Here is a 25,116-nt window from a genome sequence, read left to right as displayed (position 1 = left end):
CTGGATACCACTCTCAACGAGAAATGCCGTGGCAAAGGGTCATGTTTCTTCAGAAAAAAGTATCTTCAATAGCTCAGGAAGTTATTAGTGTCTGCTAACAATAAGAGCTTTGGATTGATTCAATAGATGCTCATTTTAATTGTAAAATGCCAGTAATGAGAAATGTGCCATCCAATGACTCATTTTTCCCTTGTAAAAATTATTGGACATTTTTATTAGTTTTACAAATGACAGGACCTCGTATTTCTGAGAACATTTTATACAAGCCTTGCACAAGCCCACTCTCATAAAAGCGTGTCTGTGGTGACATCCAGAGCCACAAGAAGGGGAGCGGTAGAAAGGCCCAAAGTGGTGAGGACAGCCCACAAGTGGAACTGGCAGGACCGAACCCCAAGAGGGTGGGAAGGGGTGGATACAGCACCGGAGACATGAGCCCCGGCACTCCTTCCCAGCAGTGCCTTTCTGGAGAGGCACGGGGCAGGCAGGGGGATGGGTGCCAGCCGGCGCCCGGAGGTCTGCCCGGCTCGGAGCCCCGGAGCGGGGCAGCCGCCGCGGCGCTGAGCCTCGGGCGGGCCATGTGCGGGGCTCAGGGAGGGCAGGAGCCAGCCCCGGCCGAGCGGAGCTGAGCCGAGCCAGGTAAGCGCCGTGCCACGGCACCGGGCAGAGCGGGGAAACACGGAACGTCCTCCCTGCGCTCCCACCGAGCCGCGGCTTCGCGCCCGCGATCGCCGAGCCCGGCGTGATCCATCCCGGCGCTGCCGACGGCCGGGCCCCGGCAGCGGGGAGCGCCCGGCTCGCCTGCCCTGGCTTGGCGAGAAACACGATGAGGGGTCAAGCGCGGCCAGGGAGACGGGGGCAGGGACACCGGGACATCCCGGAGCTGCCCGGCTGCGGGAGCAGCGCTGTTGGACTGAGGCTGGACGGGCTGGAGGGGAGCGCCGGCATCGCGTTCCTGCTGCTCCAGAGGACAGCAGAGCTGCTTTGGCCAGGCTGTGCTCTTTTTTAAAAAATCCAAGCGATCTCCCGTGGAGGATTAATTTGAACGGGGGGGGGGGGGGGGAGGGGGGGGAGGGGAAGTAGTTTTAGAGAATTTCTCATTTCAGCATTTCATTCATCCTCCCTTGCTGACATTATTTGTATTTTTGTTTGCATCTCCTCGTGAGAAGTCATCTGTGACTCTGCAGAGTGTACTGTGAGATGGCATGATATGACATAATGCAAGAGCTGAGATAGCCCAACACTTCTACTTTAGTTTCGAGGATATTTTACACTTTATGTTATCCAGGAAATTTCTGAAATATTTGTCTTCATTCCAAGCCAGAATGAAAACAGTTTTTTGAAATGTCGGAAGTTCCCGTGAAACAAGTAGCGAGAGCTCCCAGCTCTGCCACCGTGCCTGACAGGGCAGCTGATGGGGAGGCCTCAGGCTTTTGCAGGAGAGTGGCAGTGAGCACTGGAGAGCAGCGAGTGGGTTTCTGTGTTGCAGGACATCCCAGCAGGGACCTGTGGTGACTTTACAAACCCTCTCTGGTTTGTGGGGCACCGGTCTAGAGAGGGAGAGGCTCGGCAGGGCTGCGGGCAGGAGCCACCAGCCCCAACGCTGCCTTTGCCAAAGCTGAGCTGCTGTGGGACAGGCAGGGCTCCGTGGGGGCAGCAGGAGGCCGGGGTCCACACGTCTCTGTGTCTGGGTGGAAAGTGCTATCAGGTTCCCCAAGTCTTTGCCTTGGCCTCAGCGCTGAGACACTCAATCCTCAGAGCTTTGCTTTGTGTACTCTGGGAACCGACAATTTGTAAAGACACACTGCTGGGCTAATCCTCCATCAGCTCCTGGAGCGGAGACCAGCTGGATCTGGCAGCTCTCTCCCTTCTCCCACTCCAGCCTGCTGGAGCAGCGAGTGTCTGTAACCAGTAGCTCACAGGTTTTGACTTATACGCAAAGCAGAGCAGCAGCTTTCCCAGCCGGCAGCCGGGACCACACAGGCACCTTGTCCTGCGCCGGCACGGCAATGCCAGTGAGGTGTGAGTGCCACACGGGTCCTGCCAGTGATGCCGAACTCATCCTGGCTCCCCACTGCCCTGGAGATGCTCTCAGGGAAGGTTTCCACAGCGCAGTTTGCTGTTGCTACCAGCGGGTGTGTCAGGGGAGCGATAAAACCGAGGCTCTAAAAAAGACACCTTCCTCTCTGCGTGCGGGAAATCTCACCAAGAGGCAAAGGGCCAAGGGTGCCTTGCCCACTGCCCCATGCGCAGAGCTCACCCACAGCCCAGTGGGGTCTTCTGTGTTTGGGGGGCCCTGGGAAACTGTGGGAGCTGGGTGTCCATCAGAATAGTCCCTGGAAAATGGGATCACCCTGCAGCCCTGGCTGGGAAGGTACCAGTGCCATTGCTTGGCATGTACAAGGCCTCAGATTTCAGGAAAACTCATTTTTTCAGCTACTTGGGGTCTGTCAGAGCAAATGAGTTGCAGTTTCAGCAGCCACTTGGTCCCGGTTTAACCCTGGGAAAGCAACTGTGTTACAAATACTTACCTGATGAGGTAAACCATCAATATCCTTGGAACTTACATTAAAAAATACTGGGCTAGAGCATCTTGTGGGTTTCGCCTTTTTCCCCTGCTGATTTGTTTCACAATATGCCAGAAGCATGGCTTGAGTTAGGGCTTTGGCAAGGGCTTTTATCATGATTGATATAGTGGAGGATAGAAAAGAAATTTGGTTATCAGAGGATGCCAGAACTCAACTTCCTTGCTCATACATTCAATAATGCAAAAATTCTCCTTTAAAGGTCTCCTTAGAACAAATCCCAATCATCACGAAACCCAGGGAGATAAATTAAATTACATTTTAACAGTGGAGAGCTCATTCCCAGGCCAGGCGCAGCAGTGAAAGTATGTTCTCTCTTAGGCAAAAGTAGCCTCATCTCCCATCAAAATTCTGAATGTTACCATATGAAAAACTTAATTGGAGGTGAAACCCCCAAAGCTCCCAGGGCAGAGGCACCATGAGAGACCACCCCACCTCCTGCTCCACTGCCCCACTGCTGCTCTGGCTGTGTTCTTGCTTGTCCTGCCCTGTGCTGGGATTGCTGTGCCTCCTGAAACAGCCAGGCTTGACCCGTCTCTTCCTCATGCTGTCGTCCTGTAGGTATTTAAAATCCACACAAAGGCAGGCACGGGTGTCTGAAGTGTCTGGTGTTGGTGCCGTGGTGTGGGGTTATTGGGGTGGAGACGCAGGGGGACAGGGGCAGTAACGAGGGCAGGCGATACAGGGTGATGTGGGCCGATGTGAGGTGGTTCAGGGTGCTGCTGTGGGGCGCACAGCCTCACCTCGGGATCCCACATAATGAATGCACCCAAAAACTGAATGGGGGCAAAAGGCAGAAAGAGAAAAGACAGAGCTGCCATAGTTGTGCTGCCCGTCCCTCCCACTGAAGGAGCATTTCACTCCTCATCCTCCCCACCTCAGCCTCCCTGTGCCCCAGCTCTAGGAGCCTGAATCTTGCCCCCTGTCCTCATCCCAGCCTCCTCCTGCAGTGCCTGGGCTGGGCCTCACTCTTCTCCCTGTCTGTGCCACGACCAAAACCCCCGGGCACAGTTAGCTCCTTGCTCAGCGCTGCATCCAATTAATTATTTAGCTTCAGACGCAATATGTAGACATTTCCCATCCACACCAGCAAAGCTCTTGGCTCTGCTGGAAAGCTCTGTGTGGCAGAAGGTGGCTGGGCACGGGCAGACGTGTGCCCTTGGCACGGGGATGGCAGAGTCCCAAGCTTAATTAAAGTAATTACAGGTGTTCAGCAAGTGGCTCAGGATACCGCAGAGCGAGCACATCGCTGCTGCTTTTGCTGCACGAGGTTCCCCTCCACGTGTTTGCTGCTGATCTATTCAGCTGCTTTCAGTTCAGGGATGCTCCTGGGACAACCTGAATGGGTCCCTGTCCAGGAGACACACGTCCACTGTGAGTGAGGACGCACGGACAGGCACTTCCCACCCATTGGTGTTGTGTCAGTACAACCCGGAGCACCAGCATCCATTCTGTGGGTAAGCAGGAACCTCCAGCTCATGCCTGGGGCATTCCCAGACTACCCCAGCATCCCCAAATCACCCCAGCGTCCCAAAACTGCCACGGGTCCCTTCTGCTGCAGCCTCGTCTCCGTGGGCACTGCTGGGGCAACAAGGTGCTCTGTGTCACTCCCAGTGCCAGCCCAGGATGCAGGGCTCTGCTCTGGCTGTGGCAGGTGACCCACGGGGCTCCCAACGTTACCAGCCTTGTCCCCACACACCGATGGGAGCCCACAACAATTACAGTCTTCCTGCATGTCCCGCCCGTGGGGTTTTGTCACACATGATGTCCCACATCTGGGACTCACCAGTTGGAGATGGCAGTGCTATTTCCATTTTGAACTGTAACTTTTTTACCCCCAGCCGTTCCAGGGCTTACAACTATTGTGTGGGGTTTGTAATGTTGCAAGAATTTATATTGGGAAAAAAGTGCTTTTTTTTTTTTAATTTTATTTTTTTTTTCTCTATGCCTTGGGAAATGTCATCCAGCAAGAATGTTCCCAAGAGCTGATCATGGCTGAGAGAAGGATGGGCTCGAGCAGGGGCTGCATGCCCAGCTCCCATCCCTGTCCCAGTCTCCCAGGACTGCCTCAAAGGGCTGTGGCTCCCTTGGGTGCCCCATCCGTGCTCCTCAAGCTCTGCCCCGTGGTCCTGAGGGACATCTGCAGCGGCAGAGGCAGGAGGGAGGGAGCAGATGCCTGGAGAGAGACAAGCTGCTCACAAAGCCACTCCTGCTGCAGAGACTCTTGGTTTCATGTCCTCTCGGCTGTGCCAGTGGCCTCTTCCACTTCCAGCTCTGGATGGAGCTTACAAGAAACGCTGGAAGACCCAGCCCTGCGATGTGTCATCATTCAAACTTCTCTTTAATAGCATCCCAGAGTAATTTATTTTCCCCAAACATCAAAGCCCTCCCCCGAGCAATGCTGGGAGAGGCAGGGCTTCCCCCCAAACCCTGGTGGTTCCTGCACCCCTCTGCCCTGCCTGGGGGGCTGGACACCCTCCTTGGCTGTGCTGGGGACAGCGATGGTTTCAGGGGGGCCGTGGGGCCAGGGGAGGCAGAGCTGTGATGCTGGATGAGAGGGCAGATCCTCCCCCTGGAAATACAAGTGAGATGGATACAGACTGCCCTGCTGTGAGGGTGCTGATGCCTTTTCCAGGATCAGCATCAGGTCACAGACTACCTTCAGGAGCAGGTAAAAAGGGAAAAAGAATAATAATGAGAAAGAAATAGCGAGGGGATGTGAGCCTGCGTCTCCTTCTCTTCTGCCAGGATTCAGAGCCACCCTCCACCCTCTGGCATGCCAGGAGACACAGGCAGGTCATCTCCTCAGTTGGACCTCTGTGCTCAGGGTATCCCCCTGTTCCCCAGGGCTGCTGTCCTCCCCAGCTGCAGGAGTTTTGTAGAGGGAATTTAACAGGAAAATTGCAGCAGCTCCTGCCTCTGCAAACACAGCGTGCTGCTGTCCCTGCCAGCACTCCATGCTGGTTTGCCTCAAGGAATCTGTGACATCCGTCCTGCTGTGATCTGTAACAATATTGGGATTAAATTAGCTTCCCTGAGCTGCAGAGAGGTCAGTGTGTAAGGCCCCTGGTTAATCCAGCAGGCCAGAGAGAACAGAAGCCTCCGTGCATTGGGAAAGGAAAACAACAGGGTCTGTTTGCAATCCGCGCAGCTAATTCAAACAGCATTCCTCAAACAACAGGGGAAAGGGCCTTCACAGCAAATGGGAAAAGAGCATTTCCCAACATGCACATAATGCCGCTCCTTGGGGAGAGGGGAAATGCCCAGACTGCACAGACGAGGTGCCAGAAGAAAGGCCCAAGGAAAGGGTCTGAATAGCAAGGCAAGAACCACCCCCTGCCCTGGGCATGGTGAGCCTGGAGCAGGTCAGTCCTGCTGGGTCACTCCTGACCAGCCCACAGGGCACGGGGTGCAGGCAGGCACCAGCTGTGCCCCCACCACATCTGGGGCAGCATGGGCCATCTCATCCCCCACCTCTGGGATGACAGGGTCTCACTCTCCTGTCACCTGCAGAGACTTTTACAGAGAAGGAATTCTGCAGCTTGTGGCTCTCAGCACCACTCTGGGATGAGGATCCGGGGACAATCCCAGATGGAGACGCTCCCAGCCTGGGCCAGGCTGCCAGAGCCAGCACCTCAGAGCACAGCAGGGACTGGATGAAAGCCCGGGCTTGCTTGGGAAGCAGAGGCATGCCTGGGTGATCCTATCAGGAAGTCAGCTCCACATCCTCTGGCTCTCCCCTCTCCCACAGAAGGCGTGATGAGGGTGCCTGACCCCAGGGCAGGCTGTGCAGCCCCTGCCAGGAGCGCAGTCCGTGCCTTGCAGCCGGAGCAAACACCGAGGCAGTGGCAGGCACTGGCAGAACTGTGCTCCTCACACTCAGGCTGCTGATGCTCAGGTGTCATTACAAACAATTTCCTGGGCTATCAATCATCTTGCAGCAGAGAACCCTCAGAGCAGCAGACCAGAAAAGACCTGGTGTCCAGTCTGGGAGTGTCACAGACACTTCAGGACATACTCGCTTTCCTTCTGCTTTCTCTCTGAGTGTCTTTTCTGTTTTTTGCTTATGCTGAGATATTATCAAAGGCTGATGAGGCACCAGGGATGAGTAATGCACCTTCTGTGCCAGCTGGGAATTTGCAGACTCTGGTGGGGTTAATGCGGGTCTGAAAGAAGCTGTGGTGCTCACTGCTGGATCTGCTTGGTGCAGACCTGGTTACACCCACAGCCCCCCCCGTCCTCAGCTGCACCAGGGACAGGGGACATGGCTCCTGGTTGTCCCTGCAGTCCCTGGGCAGGGTCAGCCTTCCAAGGGGACACCTTCCCTCTCTCCGAGAGAGGCAGAGGGTTCTGCAAAGCGGGAACTATAGAGGGATGAAACTGGACCAAAGTATTGCAGGTTTTTAATGCAGAGGAGAACCACGTACTTTAAGGGTGGCCTAGGGGATGTGGGGGAATTCTTCCCATGCAGAAGCAGAGTGGGGTTGCCCCCTCAGCTTTGTGCAGAGCCACTGTCCCATGTCCCAACCTGGGGAACCCACTGTGGGTGTCCGGGAGCCCTCTGCTTCCCATCTGGAGTGGCTTGGCATCTTATCCTGCTAAAACGGGGAATTTCATGTCCTTTTATACAGGAGAGAAACAACCTGTTTGTGATTAATTTAGGATCAGCCTCAACAGCCATTAGCTAAAGAAAACCAAGCCTGTAAATGAGCTCCTGTCAGAGGGGGAAGAAATGTAGGACTTGGTGCCGGATTTATTGTGCAGGGCGTTCAGGCAGGTTTTAGTTTGATTTTCCAGGCTCTGCAATGACACCTCGGGCATCAGGGAGCTGTTGCCTTCAGCCAGACACACTGCTCTGTTGGCTGATTTCTGCTGTGCCAGTAGCCCTGCTGCTGCATCTGGGTCTGTCAGCATTGCCAGTACAGAGCTCTGGCTTTGGAGTTTATTGCTCAGTTAGAAACTTCATCTACAGCTGTCAGATGAGGCTGCACCACTCCAGTATCAGAAAGGAGGTTTGGCTGTTCAAAGTGCATGAAACACAGATCTTGGGTTCATCAGATTTTTTTTTTTACTCGTACAGTCAACAGAGTAACGTTGTCCCTGACAACATTTGATGGTACTTGAGAATTTCCCAGAATAGAAAGTGAAAAAGCTCTAAATAAAAACAGAAAAAGGTCTTTGATACGGGGACTTGCAGCAGTGACTGCTCAGCATCTGCCAACAAGCAGAACACATTCACAACACTCCTGCGAGACAGCAAAGGTCTCAGTGAATCATTTACAAATAGGAAACGAGGGACATTTAACGAGGTGCCAAGGAAAATTCAGGATGAATGAAACTTCCATGTACACGAGCACTAACACGCACAGCACAAAAGGAAAAGCTGCAGAGAGGGTGAGTTTTCCCTCCTGCCTGTGTTTGGGTTATTTTGCTCCTCTGTGTTCACAGCAGAGAAGGTGGCAGGTGTGTGAAGAATTCATGACTCTCTCTGAATCTCTGAGTCTGGGATCTGCTAGATGCCATGTTCTGTATCCATGCCCTTGCCCTCCTCTTCCTCAGGGCTGCCAGGTCCGTGCTGAGTCCCAGTGAGCTCTCCAGGGCTCCTGCCAGCAGTGTCAGGGACACTCAGGAACCTCTCTTCAATGGGGGCTCATGAGCAGCAGAGTGTTGAAGGGGAGCTGCCCTGGCCTCAGCAGGGGATCCAGGAGGGATTCAGGAGCCACCACGGGGCTCATCACATCGTTTGAAAGAGCCTGTGCCCTCTGGCTTCCAGCTCAGAGCCCTGCAAGCTTGGGGAATCTCCCGCAGGAGGCTGCCAGGGTCCACAGGCACGTCATGCTGAGGGGCTGCCTGGCAGCTTGTCACACCCCCCTGGGACAACCCCAGGGCACCAGGGCTCTGGGCAGAGCCCCACGGCCTTGAGCATCACATCAGCCCTGCGAGAACCAGGGATGAGGGTCAGTCATGGCTGGGCACCAGCACTGCTGGCCCTCGGGGGGCTGGTGGCCACCAACTCCTCGGTGTGGCTTGTACAGGAGCACTGGGGCCAGCGTGGCCCCTGGGAACACCTGGCTGCCACCTGAGCCCCAGTGCAGGATCTGCTCCTCTCACCAGGCAAGGTGGGGCTCAGGGAAGGTGCCTGGGCACTGATGTCCCCTGTTCACCTGCACAAAGCCCGGTCTGTCACAGGTCCATCCTGGAGCACAGGTGGAGGAGGCAAAGGGAGCTGGCAGTTTCCAGCTTCCAGCTCCCAGGCTGTGCTGGAGGGCAGGTGTCCCAGGCAGTCCCACCACAGCCATGCTGTTCTCCTGGGCAGGAATGTTTCCTTCTGCTGCACAGCCAGCCATGGAAAAAACAACCAGGCTCTGAGCTCTTTGCCTTCATGCCTTCCCCCCTCCAGAGGATAATAAGCTGCTTTTAATATCTGACATGTTTATTAACAGATGCAGTTGTGACAGCTGATGACTTCATATGCCACTTACCACTAAAATGTTAGTAATAACTCGGAATTAACTGTCATAAATAAAAAAGACTACAAAGACAACTCGATGGTGTGTCACACTGCAGTAATTTACTGAGACCCTGTTGGCTCTGGATGCGAGGCTGGAAGGTCCTTTGTGGAGCTCCAGTCCGGGTTTTGCAACAGTCACAATATTTTGGCTGGATATTGTCTTAGGAGGTGGTACTAGTGGGGTGGAATTCCCTCATGCAGGAGTTTGCACTGGATGCCTTTACAAAGCTGGATACTCTGGTAATAATAATAATAAAAAGCCCCTACCCGGTGGATGGGGACGGAGCCTGCGGATTGAGACCAGGATTTATTAATGTGCAAATTGCTCTGATATGATCACATACTTTCTGCTTTGCATACGCAGGGAGCAGCGTGGGCTGATGGAGTAGGAACTAGCCTGAGCGATCTTTACGAGCTGAGATCCTGCACATCGCAGAAGGGTTTGTTTCTCTGTGCAAAGCCTGGGACCCCGTTAGAAAACAGCTTTAGAAAAAAACAAGTGACCAAAATATCCAAATGCACCAGACTTCTCCATGAACTCGCCATGAATATGTATTTTTCCTTTTTTTTTTTTTTTTTTTTTTTTTTTTTTTTTTTTTTTTTTGACAGAAACGTGTGCGTAACTTTCTCTGGAGGAACTGAGGAATTTTGTACTTGTTCTTATAGCATTTTAAATCTGAGAACCCAGTAGAGTCTTTTCCGCAGTGATGAGGGAGTGACAAGTTGAAGGTAAGGGCTTCAGCATGCATGTTTGTGTCGATGGAGCTTTTGCAACGCGGGCTGCTAATGAAGAACGCGAGCCGTGTCAGCATCCGACTGCGGGCTTGCCTTGTGCAACGTGGATAATGAGTTCAGACAATGAGGGCTGTGCGAAATCACAGCGCGATCTGTGGGATCCCCTTCCTCCTCCCCCCTCCCCGAGGTGCGTGGGGCTTGCAGGGAAGCTGGGCTGCTGCGTGTGTCCCCTGCCACCGTGTTACCCTCCCCTTGTGGGGACGGGGACACCGAGGGCTGCTCGGGGTATTGATCAGCTCGCCTGGAGCTGGTAGTGGACCAGCAGCGGGGTGGCCGTGCCCTAGTGCCCTCCCACTGATGCCGGGGGCACCCGGGAGGACGGGACAGTTTTAATTTGCCGCTGTCTCGGTGCTGCTGTGGCTGCACCCAAGCCAAGCCTCCCGCCACGCACCCATGGGGGCACGGCAGGCGCTGGGAGAGCGCGGGGTAAGTACGGGCTCGGTGGGGTTCTGAGCGGGGGAGTCAGTGGAGAAACAGTTAATTGGGATTATGGCAGTAATTAGAAGTGGTGTGAGCAGCCGGTGCTGCTGATGTGCTGCTGGGTGCAGGGCTGGCTGCCGTGGGTCAGCCAGGGCTCCTCAGTGAGGGTCCAGGTGACTTCAGCCTCGGTCCTCTGTGCTGATGGAGCCAGGGGCTGCGAGAATGGCTGGGGGTGACTGGGGTTTGGTCACCCCCGGGCTGCTGGAGTATTCTAAAAGCTCAGGCAGGCGTGTGTGTTCTTCCCTTGAACGGCCCTGGGCACGGAGGAGAGCTGTTCAGGTGATGTGGTTTGGGTTTAAAGAGGCAGCTTACAGTAAAAGGCATGAAAATAGGGTAGTAGTGGCAGAAGAAAATGCTGCATGATAAGGCACGCATGGAGCCTCCACTCTGCTGCACAGGGGTCAGCAGGTACCCACGGGAAAAAAAAATATCCTGACACCTGGAGGTCTGTGAACTTGGGGCAGTGCTGGCAGTGCCGTTTGGGGTGGCCAGGTCTGTGCTGAGATCCCACAGGGACTGGGCACTTGCAGTGAAACATCTGCCCGGAGGGTTCTCCATTCTGCCTGGAGGGTTCTCCACTCGGAGCGATTTTGTCTGAAGTGCACCGGTGCCCCTGGAGCGGGTGAACTCCTGACTCCATCCCCTCACCCCGCGCCGGGGCCAGGGCTGTGGAGGCCGGGTGGGAGCATGGCAGCAGCACCGCGGGCCTGCGAATGCCAGAGCTGCAACACGCCCGGAAACCACCCTGGAAAAAAGGCTCGTTTCAGCTGGATCAGCTCCCCGGCCCCTGCGCGGCCGCTGCGAGAGCAGCAGCACCACCCTGAGGGACGCGGCAGGGAGGAGCCGGGGTGCAGGGGAGATTCAGGGGCAGGGATGCCCCGAGCACAGCCAGAACCAGCCGCCGTGGGCAGGCAGCAGCTGAGCCGAGCACTAACCCCGCCTTTCCATCAGCCGGGCTGGATGTGAGCTGGCACAGCTCTGCCTGGACTGTGAGGCTGGCACTGTGGTTGGCAACAGAGATGATGGCCAGGTCAACCCTCCTGGCCTATGGGGACAGCCCTGGAGGGGGACAGAGGGGACCGTGCAGCTGAGACAGGTGGCTCTGGCAGCCTGTGCGGTGTGGGGGTGACCTGTCACCTTGCCAAGGATGGAAGTGCCTGTCTTTGCCTAAGAGCTGGCAAATAGCGACAGGTTTCCTGCCGTACCCACCACCAGCCTGCCTCCAGGAAGATCCTCTGGGACTGCAGCTTCCTCACACTCTCGTGGGCAGTGGGGCAGCTGCAGGATGATGTCCTTCACTGCAAACTCTGCCAGGCCTGCAGAGCTCCGAACCTGCTCCCCCCTGTCCTAGTGGTGCTGGGGGCTGTCATCCCACAGAAAAGCAGAGTTTGGATGAGCTCAGTCCAGGCTGGCAGCAGCAACTGATCTGGAGGACACCCTGGCTGCCTGCTCGCCCCCTCCTGCTCTGTCCTGCCACATGCCCAGAGCTGAGGCTGCGGGTTATTTTTCCTGTTTGTTTTCCTCTGCTGCTGGAGTCGGTGCTAGTCCTGGCTCTGCAGGGCTCAGGTTTCTCAGGCAGTGATGTCTGGGAGAGTCAGAGCACTGGGAATCCCTTCAGGAAGCCCTGCTTGGCAGATGGTTCCTGTGCACGTGGGCCAGCAGAAAGCCCCAGGTGCTGCTCAGGGCTTTGTCCTGGGCTTCAGGCTTTGGCTTTGCTTTTGCAGCTCAGCACAGCAGCTCATGGCTCATCGGGCCCCTGTGAGCCTGGAAATTTGTGTTTACAAAGCTGGCAGGCAGGGTCTGTGGTGGTAGGAGCTGTAAGCCCTTGTTTGCATGGATTTCCACAGAAATAAGAGGGGAATTGCGTCCTCAGCTGAATGTGTGCACTTGTTGTAGGATGAGCCTCAGCACCCCTGCTCTCCACCCCCAGGGCTACACCTGACATGGTGTGTCCACCCCACACCTCCTGGGGCAGCTGCTGAGCATGTCCCTGCTCAGCAATGGGCCTTAGGGAATCCTTTTGGGGTGAGAGCCAGACTTTCAGTGCCCTGGTCTGTGCTACGCTGAATTGGGCCATTCTGTTTCCTGGTCTGAAATTTGGTTGTGCTGTTCTGGTGAGTCACTGATCTGTGGGAGGCTCAAACCCACCCGAGCTGTACCTAACAGACTCAGGTTTGCTGCTCCCATGAGCGCAGTCACATCCCCGGGCACAGAGCTGTGCCTGCCAGGATGATTCCAGTGCAGTTCCAGATGCTGCTCTGGTTCTGTGGAGAAGCAGCAGGCGTGGATCGTGCAGCCTGCCTCAGGGCTCTGCCTCCTCCTCCTTCTCCAGAGCAGCCTGCTGCCTCTGCGCTGGCATGAGGGCCATGGGAATCCCCCTGTAAAACATTTCCTGATGTTTTACAGTGCTGAAGCACAAGCACTCCTGGAGGGAGGCCTGTGGCACTATGGATCACAGCGTTTCTTGGAGCAGCTACTGTGGGGGCACTGCACAAGGCAGGAGAGGAGCTGGGGCTGGAGCTGGGGGCCGGAGCTGCAGGGGCTGAGGTGCTGCTGACCCCCAGAGCAGCTCCCGCTGCCAGGCCAGGGCAGAGGGGCAGCCACGAGCAGCAGTTTCTCCTCAGTGTGTTCCCCACCAGCAGGTCACAGCACGGCTCTGCAGACCCGGGGAATGCAGTGCAGGAGCTGGTGGAAGGAGTCAGACCTCAACAATGCTGTGGAGAGCTCTGCTGCCAGATTGGGCTTTATTATTTTATTTTTTTCGGTGAAGTTTATGGGTTGGGGATTTTGCAGAACTTGGCAGTGGGGCTTAATATCAAATGAGGACCTTCTGGTTCGGAAATCTGACTTAATGCAGCCGTCTTTTTATTGCTTCAAGGATTAAGCAGAACGAAGTGGCTCTGCCTGTGCATGTGCAGAGATGTCTGCCAGAGGCACGTGAGACACCCTGTGGCAGCTGTGATGGCCGAGCCAAGCGTGGTGGGACCTTCCACTGCTGAGGCTTTCACAGTGCTGCTCCTGGAGCATCAGCCCTGCACACAGGAAAACAGCCCTCGGGAGCACAGCACAAGAGAGGGACTTTCCCAAAGAGAACCAGGGCCCCAGCCTGCTCCCTCAGCCCTTCCCACCCATGGCAGGGCTGGTGGAGCAGGCAGGGAGCTCTGCCATGGGGTCCCCAGCATGGAAGCAGGGCTCAGACAGAGCAGACAGCGGGCTCAGGGAGCACCAGCAGCGTGGGCACATCCCTGTGTGCCTGTGGGACAGGGACAATGGGTGACCAGGTGCCACTGCCGGTATTTGAGGGGCCTGTGGAAAGCTGCACAAAGGCAGGTGGGGGAAAGGGCTGGCAGCGTGGAGCTGCTGCTGCCACCCACAACCTCCCAGAGCCAGACTCTGCCCTGGGGAGAGGTCCCAGGTGTGTCCCTGGTGCTGTCCCCTGTGTGGGGCTGGGAGATGTGGGACCAAACTAACCCAAGAGACACCCTGCAAAACCACGACTCCTCCTGCAGGAAGCCAGTTTGTGCATATTCACACCCCTCGCTGACTACCAAGAGGAAATTCAAATTCCCTATCCAGCTCCAGGACCTGGAAACCCAAATTCCCCACCTCACAGCTGGTGCCCAGCCCTCTGTTGGCAGTGACCTGGCAGTTCCCAGGGGGTCATTCCTGCTGTAGCCAGGTTTGTCCTGCCTCCAGCATCTGGTCCTTCTCTCCAAGGCTCAGTAAACCTTTGGAGAGCCTGTTTACATTTCGGATCCCTGGTACATTCAGCAAGAGGCAATATATCAGCAATTTAGTTATTGTGGATTAGGTCTCAAATATCCCGGGGATATGATGTTGGTCTTTCTCACCTTGTGTGTAGGAGGACTAATGGCAAATTATCGGGATGGTTTACATTTTCTGGTTTGTATTGGAGCTCCCAAGGACCAATTTATCCTGATTGAATTGCAAACAAGGCTTAGCGCCATCTCAGTTTCAGGGGCCAGGTCTCTCCATAAATGAATTCAGAGCAATTCAGGTTACCCCAAATTCTTCCTGTAGATGGGATAATGGCATAAATCCTGCTAATGTTTAGACTGGAAATTGTTTGTAGCAACCTGAGCTTGACTGATGGCCGCAGTAACAGAAAGAATCATAACTCGTGTCCTGCAGTGAGGGTGGGAAGAGCTCACCACAGACCTCCAGGTGCTCATGGGGGGCATTTGGATCATGCGTGACGTGCCAAGACACTTGACTGCAGCGCATAAAATGCCGGTGCCCTTTCTGTGCTGAGGCAGCAGCTCAGCACAGTCTCTCTTCGAGCTAGAAAGCGAGGAAACAAGGAGGGAAAAGCGTGTGCTCGCTCGGTTTGTGCTGCGGTCTCAAGGTTTCCCACGGCACCTCCCTGCCCTGGGCTGCCCGAGCCCTCAGAAATGGGGTCTGTGGTGGCGGCACGAGCGTCACGCTGGCTCTTGGCACACTGGGGCTGTGTTTGCTCCCTCCGGACATCCATCCCTGCTGCCGTCCCCACGCCGGGGGACCGTGCCCAAACTGCGAGTGTTGTGTAAACACGGCGTGTGCTTCCTGTGAACGCGCTTCGCCCGCAAAGCCGCCGTAATTAAAAACCGGGGCGGGCGGCGGCACCGCGGCCCCGCCGGAGCCGCTGGCACTCGGCGCTCGTTCGGGGACAGTTTGGGACGGGCTGCACCGACGGGACCGCTCACATCCCCAGGGTCCTGTGGCCGTGCTGTGCGTGGCCGGACCATCCCACACCACCTGTCCCTCCTGCCCCGCAGGCGCCGTGCCCGGGGCAGAGGAGCTGCGGGAATCCCTGCCCTGCACAGCTCCCTGCTCCGTAAATACTCCCGCAGCCCGGCTTAAGCACTTGACAGTGTTTATAAAGCAGCTTTGCAGCAAACAGGCTTGGAAGTGCAGAACAAGTTGGTGTTTACACAAGTGACTAATTATTTATTTGAAAATCCTGTGGACGAGCCGTGGGCTGTAACGACAAGCACATGGGGAGCGCTGGGCTCCTGCCCCGGCAGTCGCAGCAGGGACACGGTGAAAAGTTCACAACCACCAGGGCGGGGGGACAGTAAGTGATGTCCCCACAGCTCCCGGTGGCCGCCAGCTCTGCCGGCACAGGTGACACAGCGCTGCCGGGAGGTGCCCGAACCAGGCACAGCTCAGTGTTCTTGTGCTGCCGCAATGGCAGTAGCGGGTCACATCTCCCTGCAGCAGCTGCTGGGGCAGCCCCCGCCCTCCAGGTGTTCCGTTCTGTGGCCATAACTCCCCTCAGGTGCGCTGGAGCTTGGGGCTGCTTGGGCCAGTGGCCCTTCAGCAGGTCCCCCACCCTGGCAGGGTGTGGCAGGGAGGGGACCGGCCCCTGGGGACCGAGTCCATTCCAGCCTGAGGCCGGGCTCACTTCCAGCACTGTCGCCACCAGTTGTTTGGGGCATTCGTGATTGCGCAGTTGTTATAAAGGGATTAAAACAATTTTCTGTTTCATTTGACTTCACAGAGCAAATGTTGTCGCCTTTATTCCAACACAATGTCTGCCGTTGGCAGGGCTTTGCTCTGCCAGCTGCAGAGGGGAGTGGGGCCCGGCTTGGCAGTGCCAGATCTCTTGGTGCAGCACGGAGCTTGCCCTTGCTTCACACCGGGCACAGGGAAAACCACTTGAAAACTACAGGGAAAATGCCCAGTCGGCAGCTGGCGGGAGCAAGGGCTTGGGCACTCTCAGGAAAGGATGGTACATGTGGAGTCCTGGGTGCTGGCAGGCTGTCGGGCAACTGCGCTTCCCTTCTCTCTCCAGAAGCTGATGCAGAGCCGTTGGTTTGCTGCCCAGCCTGTCCTGCTGGCGTTGCCACCTCGTCACTCTGTCCTGCCATGAGCATTGGGCCGCTCTGCGCCGTGGCTTGGTGAGGGCAGCGTGGCACTCGCAGCCGGGCTCGCTGCACCATGCTGGGCTCCCTTCCCACCACCAAGTTCTCTGCCCCACGCTGGTCTCTCTGTGCCATGCTGGGATCACTGCCTTACACCAAGCTCTCTGCCCCATGGTGAGCTCTCTGCCCCACATTGGACTCTCGGCCCCACGCCGAGCTCTCTGCCCCACACCGGGCTCACTGTCCCATGCAGCCGGACTCACTGCCCCACACTGGGCTCTCTGCCCCACATCAGGCTCTCTGCCCCACACTGGATTCTCTGCCCCACTCCGGGCTGTCTCTGCCGGTGAGCCCGGGGCAGAGCAGCTCCCACACCCAGCCCTGTGCAGGCAGCGCTGACCCTGCCCTGTGCTTCGGGGAACGGGAGATGGGAGGTTTGGAAATTCCCTCAGAGCAGAAACGCGGCGTTTTGGGCAGCTCGTGGAGGATCCCACCCCGTCCCCAGACAGCCCCAGCCCTGGCTGGGGACTGCAGGCTCGCTCTCCGCTTGGCTTGACTACCAGCCCCAGAGGTGCCCGCTTGATGGGAAACATCTTGTGTGCCTGGCACCCGCAGCAGCCATCTGCTGCTTGGGGAGGGCAGCCCAGGGGTCTGGCTCTATTTTAAACAAGTTCCAGCTATAACTACTGTTTGCAGCGCTGGCAGATGGCAAAGATGCACTGAGCATTTTGGCGGGTGCTGGTTATGAGCAACAGGGACTTACGGATGAGGCTGAGCACGGCTCTCCCCACACCAGCCCGGGTGCTGCTATCTGCCAGCACCCCCAGTGCACCCCACGACCCCCATGCTCACCCCCAGCCATTGTGGGAGCGATGCTGTCTGTCATGTCAACCTGTTCTCCTCCTCTTTTGCAGTTCCTGCCATTGGACCTGGAAACCACAAGCAGCTAACGCCCACTGCCGAGCCCCCGATGGGACTAGGGCCGAGCTCCTGCACTCCTGACAGGGATGAAGGTAGAGCCATGTTACCTGCTACCTAAGCTGGCTGGTGCTGCTGTAGTTTGTGGATATGGTCCCAGACGTGGCTCTGTGCACAGACTCTCAGCTCTGATCCCACCCCAGAGGATTTAGCGGCAGCAGAGACCCCAGCTGTGGAGCACGCTCCCCCAACCACCCCACGACGGAGGGGCTGCAGCGCTGGAGAGTTACTATGCAGCTTGGACTGCTTGTGGTGGTGGTTTTTCTAAGCTCGATGGATCTAACAGGCAGCAGCAAAGTGGTGAAGGGCAAGAGGCAAAGACGAAGTATGTATGAAATGCTTTTCTTCTCTTACTTCCTCTCGTGATGCCGTGAAGGTCGTGCTGGTGTGAATGTGTTTACGAGACAGGGAACACTTGGGCAAGGCCTGTGGAGCCCCAGGAGCCTGCAGAGATCCCCTAGCCCCACTCCCCATGTCCCCTGACCTGCCGCAGCTCTGAGCTGCAGTGTCCCCTGAGGTCACGGGGGGGTCAGTTATGCCTCCGGCCCCGAGGGTCCCTGGTGGGGCTCGTGCAGGGCAGCCAGGCAGAGCTGGCACAAGAGCAGCCGCAGGCGTTTGCCCTCCTTTATGCAAGCTCATGTTAGAGCTGTTTTACATTAAAACTGGTTTAAATTGAATTATATAAAATTGATTTTATATTGAAACTGGGACCGCTGAGGCCTGGGAGAACAAGGAAAAGCTGACGTCACGGCTAATGCTATAAAGGACAATTTCCAGCCAGAGCCCAGTTTATACCTCTGCCATGGACGCAGAGCTTGGCACCAGGGCCCAGCGCTGCGGGAGGGACGCGGCTGGATCCCTGGGGGTCTCTGTGTAGAGGGGCCAGGGCTCACAGTGCCAAGGGGGTCTCAATCCAGACCAGTGCGCCCTCCTGGCAGCGGGGGGCTGAGGACCCCCCTCCCTTCTCTTCCCGAGACTGAAGCAGCCTCACACCCACAGTGGGGCTGGGGCAGGCAGAGGGGCTGCCAGGCTCTTGGGTCGCTGCGGGGGGACAGGGCAGCTCTCTCACCTCTGGTCCGGACACGTGAACACTGTGCTGCTCTGCGCTTGCTTTTGAAGTGTAGTAAACACGGTATTTAAAAGAATACATCTTTTAAATACACAGCTTTTCTATAAACAAGGACATGGCTTGCATAATAAACTAATAAAAATAACCTGCATTCTAGTCTGCAAAGAATGCGATTGGTTTCAAAACAAGCAGCATTTTATACGATAATGAAAAGCAGAAAACTCTCAAGACATGGGATTGAGTATTTTTCTTGGACTGAATGTAGGAGCTGAGAACACAACTCTATTTTGGGGGCAGTGACACCTCCCGACTGCCAGAGAAAATTTGACATAGGCAAGGTCAGAGCGAGATCCAGCCTGGGATGCAGCATGGATGGAATTAGTGGAACAATTTCACTCCAGGGCCATGCACTCTGGTCCCCGCTGGTGCTCGGCATGGAGGCACCTCCAGCTCCAAGCAGGGAGGCAGCAGGAGGTGCTGGACCCCTGGGCACATGCCCATGGTTGGTGTCTGCCCCACACGGGCAGCAGGGCTGGGAGGCAGTGGGCTGGGGTGGGCTCTGGGCACAGTTGGTGGCTGCTTCTGTGTCCTGCTCCTCAGCACAGCCACTGTTGTGACCCTTTTGCCTGTGCTGGGAAGAGCTCTGTCTCCTGTGGCCATCAGGGACAGGGCCATGGTGTCTGGGCAGAGCACCAGTGGGTCAGTGCTGCAGGACCTTGGCCCTTGCTCTGTCCCAGTTCCTGCCCTTCCTGCCAGTGGTTTGGGGTCACCAGAGCTCGGCACTAACCACTGCCTCTCTCCTGCTCTTGCAGTCAGCACGGAGCTGAGTCAGGGCTGTGCCAGAGGTTGTGACCTGTGCTCTGAGTTCAATGGGTGCCTGAGGTGTTCCCCCAAACTCTTCATCCTTCTGGAGCGGAACGATATCCGACAGATTGGGATTTGCCTGCCTTCTTGTCCACTGGGATACTTTGGCCTTCGCAACACGGACATGAACAAGTGCATCAGTGAGTGTGGGGCTGGGAGGGACGGGGCACGGGCAGGTGGCAGTGCTCTGCAGGGCAGCACGTGCCTCTGCTCAGGTGCAGGACGTGCTGTGGCTGTATGGAAGGGGTGAGGCAGGGCTGAGCCTGAAAAGAGCTCAGCACCGCACAGACATGCTGTGGATGTGGGATCTTGCAGGACCTCTGGGCAGTTTTGTTATAAGGGTTACCAGACTGGCAGCCTTTGGGAGGAGGGAGATCCTTTCAGGCATTTAGTGCATCTTTTCCTGCTCTATGGCTCACCAGACTCAGGCGGCTCTGAGTGAAATCCTTGGCTTGCATCTTGTAGCCAGAGCACCAGAAAGAGCTGGATGTGGAAACAGGCCATCATTCCCCTGGCAGGTCCATGCACAGCACCCTCACAGCCAGGTTTCCATCTAGATCCCTTTCCATGCAGCCTGTCCTGTAGCTGCAGCTGGAGCTGGGACTGTATCCTTTACAGTGTCCCCTTTGGCTGACTGATGCTCAGCTGAACACCATCCCAAAACTTTCCAGCCCTGCCTGAATTCTGTCCTGGCAGTGGCTGCTGCTGGCTGGCTGTGAGGGCTGCAGCACAGGGAATGGTGTAAAGAAAACTCCCTTCTGAGTGGCACAGCCAGGCCTGGCTGCATGTTCAGAGACATGCCCTGGCTGCTGCAAGACCCCTGGGAGCCAGGACTGGGCCCTGATTTGACAGTGTGGAGCTTCTTGTGTCTTTTGTTCACATTGGACTACATGATGGCTTTGGTGTTTGTTTGGTTTGTTTGTTTTGTTTGTTTTTTTTTTCCCCAGAATGCAAAATTGAGAACTGTGAGTCCTGTTTCAGTCGAAACTTTTGCACAAAATGTAAGGAAGGTTTGTATTTGCACAAAGGGAGATGTTACGTCACGTGCCCCGAAGGCTACGCTGCTGCCAACGGCACCATGGAGTGCAGCAGTCCTGGTAAGCAGCCCTGAACTCGGCATGTCTGGTGGTGGGTAGTGCTGCAGGGGGGTTTAGATGATGACCTGAACCCCTCGTGGTGTCGAGGGGATGACAGCACAGCCCATCGTGGGGCAGAGCCCTCTGGCAACCAGCCTGGATGGGAGCAGCCCCTGGTGTTTGTGCACTGTGACCCACAGTTGGTGTGGTGGGGCAGGGAAGGGGGTGCTCGGGGCCTCAGGAACCTGCCGGGGAAACACAGACTCCCTTGCAGCCTGAGGTGAGGGAGAAATGCAGTGCTGGGCTCTGGGATGGCCTGAGCTCGCAAACCATTGCAGCTGGCTCACAGCAACTCCGGGTCCGGTCCAGCCTGGGGAACGTGGTGAAAACAGGGGTGGGAACAATGGAGTGCCCGAAAAAGAAACTTTAATGGTGGTAAAATACCCAACACAGGATTGTTGGACTGCATGGTCCAGGAGGCAGCATCCAAAGACCTGGGGGCATGGATAACTTAACAATAGATAAGATTATCTGGGAGCAGGGGTCCAATCCCAACGCGGGACAGGGACATGACTTTATATGTCAAAGGTCCGAAACCAATGGAGAACCAGAACTAGAGACATGACTTATTTTGGAATGATGCATTAGCATCCTAATTTCCGTATCCTGCCTCCCATGGTCTCAGCTTTCTGGTTTCTGCATAAGCTACCTAGGCTGAGCTATTCTCCATCCCAGCTAGCTGGGTTCCCACAGGAACAGGAGTTACAGCTGGACTCTCTTGTTATCTGGCAGCACAATGTGAAATGAGCGAGTGGGGGCCCTGGGGGCCCTGCTCCAAGAAAAGGAAGCTCTGTGGCTTCAAGAAGGGCAACGAAGACCGGACACGGAGGATCCTGCAGGCTCCCTCTGGGGACGTGTCTCTGTGTCCTGCTACCACAGAGGTGCGGCGGTGCACGGTGCAGAAGAGCCAATGCCCCGAAGGTGAGCAGGGCTGGTGATGCCTTGGGAAGGCTGACCTGGAACAGAGACTGGACAGAGCTAAGAGAATAAAGGAGAGATTTATTGAAAGGCCTTTAAGGACACACCTTGGGCAGGACAAGAGCCTGGCCAGGGCTACACCCAAGGTGGACCCAAAATGGGCACAAAATGGACAAACGGTCACGAGGTCTCACACTTTTATACGTTTTGGTTCATTTGCATATTGGGGTTTAATTACAGCTTCAGATTATGAAGTCCCATCCTTCTTATTCCTCCCTTCAGCCATCCTTGTTTGTGCTTTTGGGCCTGAAAATCTGTAACAGTTGTCTTTGGTCTCCAGCAGAAAAAGGATTTGTTTTGTGTCCCTGCTCTGTGCAGAGAGCTGACTAACAATATGAGTCTCAGAACTGCACCCCTGGGCAGCACAGAATCTGAAAACCATGAAAGCTCAAACCTGAGGCACCAGTGGGGGATCTTGCACGAGGAGTCTGCCAATTGTCCAGTGTCACAAATGTTCTGTGCAGCTCCCAGCTCCTCTGAAGTGCGGGGATATGGATGTGATGGCACTCGGAAGAGCTGCAGGTGGAAGGGGCACAGCCCCCAGGGGGATGATTCTTGGCACAGCTTGCCACGTGTGCCACAGGTTTCAGCTATTTTAGTTTCTTCCCTGGCCAGAGAGCAGGCAAGGGTGCATGCCCTTGTGCTGCTGTGACGGGAGTCTTCTCTACCAGAACGCTCAGGTCTGTTTTTACCAGGAATAAGCGCCTTCAGGATGGGTGGTGGTTTGGTTATCTTGTCACAGAATGGACGAGGATTGCAGCTGGGTTGAGGGAAAAGGCTTCTGAGCAGTGACTAAACGCACAGTAACTAACCAGCAGGGCGGGGACGGGTGGACAGGGCTGATCTGTTCCCGATGCCTCGCCCCACCTCACGCTGCCCCTTTGCGTCACTGCAGGGAAAAGGAAGAGAAAGGAAGAGCAAGGAAAGCAAGATAACGGGAACAGAAATCGGAAAGACACCAAAGACACGAAGTCTGGCACCAAGAAGAGGAAGAACAAACAGAGAGGGGCCACGGTGGCCACGATGCCCGCCAGCCCTGCCCAGTAGCTGGCCCTGCGTGTCACTGAAGGCAAGACTCCATTGCTGCTATGTATATGAAAGCTTTATTGAACAGAGCACTGCTACACCATGTACACGTGTCCAGAGACAGACATATACTCCAGACTGACCCGCGGGCTGACAGAGGCCACACACACAATACCTAAGGAGGCTGCACACACCCCCCCATCCTGCCCAGGACTGTGGAAGAACGCTGCTGAGGAGTGGGAGCACACACGGAGGCAAAGCCCACAGCCCCAGGGCTCTGTGGGGACGCTGCAGGGAGGAGAGGTGGAGCATAAGCCAGTGAAGGACCCAGACATGGGGTTGATTTCATGATCAAAGGCCTCAGCTGGAGCTCAAGCACGTGGCCCCAGCACAGCCCCACTCAGCCAGGGGATGAGACTGAACCCCCACGGCCACTCTCCCTGACCTGGGACCCTGACACACACAGCAGTGGCCTCTTTCTCTTCCCTCACCCCTCATTTTGTGTTTTAAGCTGTATGACTTTATCATTGCGAATACATGTTAAAAGTTTGTGGTAAGAGGTCAGTGGTATCTGCCCTGAATCAGCTTCAAAGAATTATTTCAAATTAAAAAAAAAAAAAAAACAACCAAAAAAAACCCCAAACCAAAATCAAAATGACAACCAGCTTCCTGAGTGTGTGGTTCATACCTTGGCCCCTATGGAGGCTGGTGTCCCACAGGACAGAGACAGACTCACTTGTGGAAGGGAAACTCACCAAAGCTTTAAGAAAATCCCAGAAAATGCTGCCAGCTGCACTGCAGCCACAGATCAGCTGTCCTGCGTGAGGGACCCCAGCTGCACCCCGCTGAGCCCCGAGGAATTCCCCACTGAAGGATCCGCTTAACACACAGCAGACTGAGAGAATGAGAGGTCACAGCTAACCACAGGCTGCTGAAACGTTGTGACACCTCTCAGGCAGTCCCAGCTGAGGGACAATCCCGGGCTGGGGACAGCCGGTCCGGCTGCCGGCCACCACCCCGGCAGCGTGTGGCGGGAGGGGGAGGCAGGCGGGAGGGGGAAGGCACAGCTCAGGCCCTGCAGAAGAGAAACGAATTTTTAAATTGGGTAGAAACTACTTGTCTGCATCCCACTGGCTGGAATTCCCCGGATTCTCCTGCCCTGCGAGAGCTGGCACCTGAGCAGAGGAACTGGGACAAGGACTGCGCAAGAGAGACCTGGTGAACCCTGCGTGGGATGCACGGGTTCACTGCTCTGCTCAGGGAGCTCTTCCTTCAGCAGTGTCACAGGGTGTCTCACCACTCGCTGCCCTGCGATTTTAAAATGTGCTTTCCCTGTATAAACATGTAGAGACACATTTCATTTCTCCAGAGTTCAGCAGAAGCTCTCTGGCCCCGAGGGATGGTGCCGTGGCTCACAGAGATGTGCCCAGGGTGGATCAGGGACGTGCTGCTGGAGCTCTAACTCCCCTGGCAGGGCAAAGGGCAGGGGAAACCTCACCCCAGACTAACCCCGGTGAATCCAATCTTCGCTGTACTTGCTTTTGGAGGGCACAGTGAGCCAGCAGGTGTGCAGGGTAACCTGTGAGAGAGCACCCTGTCCCTCCGAGGGGTCACCTGCCCACACCCACAGCCCTGCTTCTGTCCTGTGGCTCGTGGTGCCCACCAAGGACTCAGCTCTGGCCCAGGACACCCCAAGTCCCTTCACCCAGCCACCCCAGGGCTGCCCTGGCTCGGTGCAGGGTGTGGAGGCTGCACAGTCGTTTCGGCTCCGGAGCTGTACCAAGCTCTCCGTGACTGCTCTGCTGGCAGAAAAACCTTTCAGCCTATCGTCCACTTGGTGTTTAAGTAAACAAGAAGCTGTTACATCTTTGAAAGGGGATTCCATTTCAGCACAATGATAAACGACCAGCATACCAAGCAGGGGGAGAAAGAGGTTCTTAGAAGTCACCCTTTAAATTGTTTACGGATCATGTTCATATGATTTCTGAAAGCTTCCCAGCTGAATGATCCAATCTTGCTCTATTTTCTAGCCTGTGAGAGAAGTATTTTGTTTGTGCCATGGCATTGTTTGTAGGCAGAACCATTTTCCCTTCCAGTTTCAGCAGCACCCACCAGTCAGTCACCCCTTGGTGAAGCTCAGCTCTGCCACTCCCTGTGCCTCCCTCCTGGTGCCCGATCCCCGCCGAGCTCTCAGCGAGGATTAGGGAAAGGAGAATGCATTCGGAAAGTTTTCTACGTGAGGCTCTGCTAATGACTTGATTCCCCACAGTAACTCCTGGCACTATTAGCACAACTATTTCAAAACTAAACTGCATGTAATAAATCAACAGGACCTATTTTAGAGAACTCTAGGGATTATTAGAAAAACTGACCAACTTCTTTCTGTTGTAGCCTTTCCCCTACTTTCTTCCTTTTTTCAGAGCAAAATGGGAAGAAAAAGGGACAAAGGCAACAGGAAGTTTAAGATGCATATTAAGAATATCCAAGATTTTTTTCATTAGGGGTGATTTTAAAATTAAATTGTTTTAGAAAAATTAGAAGAAAAAAATACAAAAAATAAATCTGATTTTTCTTTTTTGAGTCAGCTCAAGAATTGTGCTTCTTCCCACTCCCAGAGAGCTGGCTCAGTTATGAATTTAGGAATATTTTGCCTTTTGACCAACGTGAACTGCACACTGAGCTCTCCAGTCCAAGCTGAGATGTCCTTAGCTGGGTGATGTCACCTCAACTCACACACACGTGAACGCTCTCTTTCCATGCACTAAATAACCCTCTTGTGGTGTTGTCTCCATGGCATCACTGTAAAATACATGTCTTTAAACAAATAAATCAA

General features: G+C 55.4%; 1 protein-coding gene across 1 annotated transcript; it reads left to right on the top strand.

Annotated features, from left to right (window-relative positions):
• The first annotated feature begins 428 nt into the window (after window positions 1–428).
• RSPO1 (R-spondin 1) lies at window positions 429–25,116 on the top strand. The gene is given in 7 exon segments (XM_066204293.1): window positions 429–562; window positions 564–631; window positions 17,147–17,245; window positions 19,092–19,283; window positions 20,091–20,240; window positions 21,012–21,200; window positions 22,153–25,116. Coding segments are annotated over 7 exon segments (984 nt in total). The 3' UTR covers window positions 22,305–25,116.

Source organism: Chamaea fasciata, unplaced genomic scaffold, assembly GCF_029207755.1.
Source record: "Chamaea fasciata isolate MVZ Bird 193981 ecotype frontalis unplaced genomic scaffold, bChaFas1.0.hap1 SCAF_26, whole genome shotgun sequence".
NCBI lineage: Eukaryota > Metazoa > Chordata > Aves > Passeriformes > Sylviidae > Chamaea > Chamaea fasciata.
The sequence above is the reverse complement of the archived record's forward strand: the minus strand, read 5'-3'. Positions and strand labels throughout refer to the sequence as shown.